Genomic DNA, 3,289 nt, shown 5'->3' with positions numbered 1-3,289 from the left:
CATATGATTATAAATGACTCTGATATGTAAAGAAGTATAATGTACAACATAATTATGTTTAAATAATTTTATCTTGTAGGAGAAGCAAGAATACATTAATTTATAATTTCGTGTCACCAATCGATGGACCTACTTGGAATGAATACCGTAATGCATTTGTCGACACAAATAAGATGTACCCCTTATATGATGCCATATATTTTCCCTTTATGGTTTACGTCCAACACAAAATACCATACAGAATTTGCGTTTGGCTCGGACATTTCCTTCCAGCTTTAATTATAGATGCTATAAGCATCTGTATAAATCGTAGCCCAAGGTATCCATCACGTAAATTTAAATGTCGTTTCTCTTACTTGAAGCATATATTACATAGTTTGTATCGAAACCAAATAAAATTTTATCTATATTATAAAAAATTATAATGGTTTTATATGCATTTCAGAATGTGGAAGTTATGTAAGAAAGTCGACAAATTTTCCAACGCGATTGAACCATTTTGCACAAATGAATGGAGTTTTTCAACTGACAATGTTCAAGCGATGTGGAGTCGTTTGAGTGAGAAAGATCAGAAATTATTTCAATTCAGTATGGTTGAATTTGACTGGACAAAATATTTATTTGATCATTATATGGGCATTCGTCTCTATCTTCTAAATGAAGATAACAGTACTTTAGAAATTAGTCGTATCAAGTATAAAAGGTACGTAACAGATATTTTTTTAATTTTTGAATGATTTTGTTAGGTTAAGTTAATTTTTATTAATAAAAAAATTCTTTAATTTTAGACTTTATTGGATACACCAAATACTCAAAATTGTTTTTGCCTTTGCCGTTCTTTGGATTGTCTGGCTCGTATTTACAATTATATGTACATAATTTTTACACGTTTGTTTTATATGTATGTTTTATATGTATTAGTTTCTTTTATATTGAACACATCTAATTTAAGGAATTTCTTTCTAATGTTGCATGTATATCTTGCCAAATATATAACTCAAAGTAACTTTTATACTAGTTTAGTTATTGTCAATGTTGTTTGCTAAAAAGTTGTTAACAGATAAATTAAGAATTTAGACCGTCATGCTATACAATCAAATTAGAATAAAATGTCATTTATAGTCAGAGTTTGGATCTTAGTAGCCTAATATTATTTCTGTGTGTATACATACACATATTTTTCAACCTTTTGTTAGTAAAATCTCTTCTCTCTTTGCAATAAATTCTTTACATAGTTATTTAGATGCTTAGCATTAAAGTTAAATCGATTTAATTAAAAGGGAGAAAGGGGATTTTATTACTCCAACGGGAACTGTATTGTATAAGTCTGATTTAATCGGAGCGCAGTTTATTAAGGTTGGAAAGTATAATATGTGTATGTGCGTGTGTGTGTGTGTGTGTGTGTGTGTGTGTGTGTATACACACAGAAATAAGATCCAAGTTCGGACTGTAAATGCATTTTATTCTAATTTGGTTAACAAATTAAGTTAACAATGGATATTGAATACAATTTAATTTCAAATTTATTATATATAAATTCTATATTATAATGTACAATTATTGGAAAATAAATGCATTTAGACAATTAAAAAGTTTTTCTCAAATGTAAACGTGCAAGCCTAATAATATTGTTCCACCTGTTGTGAGCGAACCGGTAATTATACAGCACCTAACAACAGCAAATGGCTTACCGTAAGAAATTCAACCCTAGCGACTGAAACCTTAGTTAGCATTCCATCTGGAAACCTGGTTGCTCGGGCTCTATCCGATGCAATCCAACCCCGAACCCAAAAAGCGCTGACAATTGAAAGTTACGAATCTAACTCAGAAACAATCCGAGTTAGCAACTGGACATCGAACCGACTCACAGTGGGGTATTTCGCCTAAAACGTGCGATATTGAAAAGAAATTTTTTATAGTATACGTATTCGATGCAAAATTTTATTTCCTACAAAAAAGTTCTCTTGTACTTTTTTTGTATTTTGCGTCGTTTTTGAGATATTTTGAAAACATTGGAAAATAATATTTTTTGTTAATATCTCAGAAGTGCAGTCTCTGTGAAGTTGGCACCTCACTTTCAAAAATCGAAAGTTTTATCAACAGTTCCATTTGCACCCGCAATAGTTCTACAGTTCCTGATAATTTTTAGAAAGAGTTCCGTTGATTTAGTTAAAAAAAATAAATTTTGAAAATATGAGGTGCTAACTTCCCGTAGCACCTCATGTTTCAAAAAAAATTAATTTTAAACATGATATTTTATAGTTCTCGAAGAGTTTTACAGTTCCTGATAAGATTTAGCAATAGTTCCGGTCATTAAGTATTTTTAAACAAATTTTTAATCTGATCGCGAGCATCTCAAATTCCAAAAAAATTGATTTTTACCATGAGATTTTATAGTTCTCGAAGAGTTCTACAGTTCCTGATAGGTGTCAGCGACAGTTCCGGCCTTTTATTATTTGTAAACAATTTTTTAATTTGACCGCCAGCATCTCATCTACGAGAAATACGGGGTGCTGACAATTCTGATCGTTTTCTTCAGAGTTCTCGGCAGTTCTCACATAGTTCCGAGCATTTAAATACGTTTTGACAAGAGTTCCAGCTATTTACTATTTTTAAACAATTTTTTAATTCGATTGCCAGCACCTCATTTACGAGAAATACGGGGTGCTGACAATTCCGATCGTTTTCTTCAGAGTTCCCGGCAGTTCTCACATAGTTCCGAGCATTTAAATACGTTTTGACAAGAATTCCAGCTATTTACTATTTTTAAACATTTTTTTAATTCGACCGCCAGCACCTCATCTACGAGAAATACGGGGTGCTGACAATTCCGATCGTTTCTTCTAATTTGATTGTATAGCATGACGGTCTAAATTCTTAATTTATCTGTTAACAACTTTTTAGCAAACAATTGACAATAACTAAACTAGTATAAAAGTTACTTTGAGTTATATATTTGGCAAGATATACATGCAACATTAGAAAGAAATTCCTTAAAGTAGATGTGTTCAATATAAAGGAAACTAATACATATGAAACATACATATAAAAAAAAACATGTAAAATTTATGTACATATAATTGTAAATACGAGCCAGACAATCCAAAAAACGGCAAAGGCAAAAACAATTTTGAGTATTTGGTGTCTCCAATAAAGTCTAAAATTAAAGAATTTTTTTTATTAATATAAATTTACTTAAACTAACAAAATTAATCAAAAATTAAAAAAAGATCTGTTACCTCTTATACTTGATACGACTAATTTCTAAAGTACTGTTATCTTCATTTAG

At 30.4% G+C, this 3,289-nt stretch overlaps 1 protein-coding gene across 1 annotated transcript; it reads left to right on the top strand.

Annotated features, from left to right (window-relative positions):
• The first annotated feature begins 35 nt into the window (after window positions 1-35).
• Window positions 36-913, top strand: LOC112467087 (fatty acyl-CoA reductase wat-like). Its single transcript, XM_025035553.1, has 3 exons — window positions 36-319; window positions 446-703; window positions 789-913. Exons 1-3 carry the CDS (start codon window positions 174-176, stop codon window positions 877-879), a joined length of 495 nt encoding a protein of 164 aa, XP_024891321.1. The 5' UTR covers window positions 36-173; the 3' UTR covers window positions 880-913.
• Window positions 914-3,289: the final 2,376 nt, after the last annotated feature.

This window comes from Temnothorax curvispinosus, unplaced genomic scaffold, assembly GCF_003070985.1.
Source record: "Temnothorax curvispinosus isolate PA1 unplaced genomic scaffold, ASM307098v1 QBEX01016870.1, whole genome shotgun sequence".
NCBI classification, from domain to species: Eukaryota; Metazoa; Arthropoda; class Insecta; order Hymenoptera; family Formicidae; genus Temnothorax; species Temnothorax curvispinosus.
The sequence above is the reverse complement of the archived record's forward strand: the minus strand, read 5'-3'. Positions and strand labels throughout refer to the sequence as shown.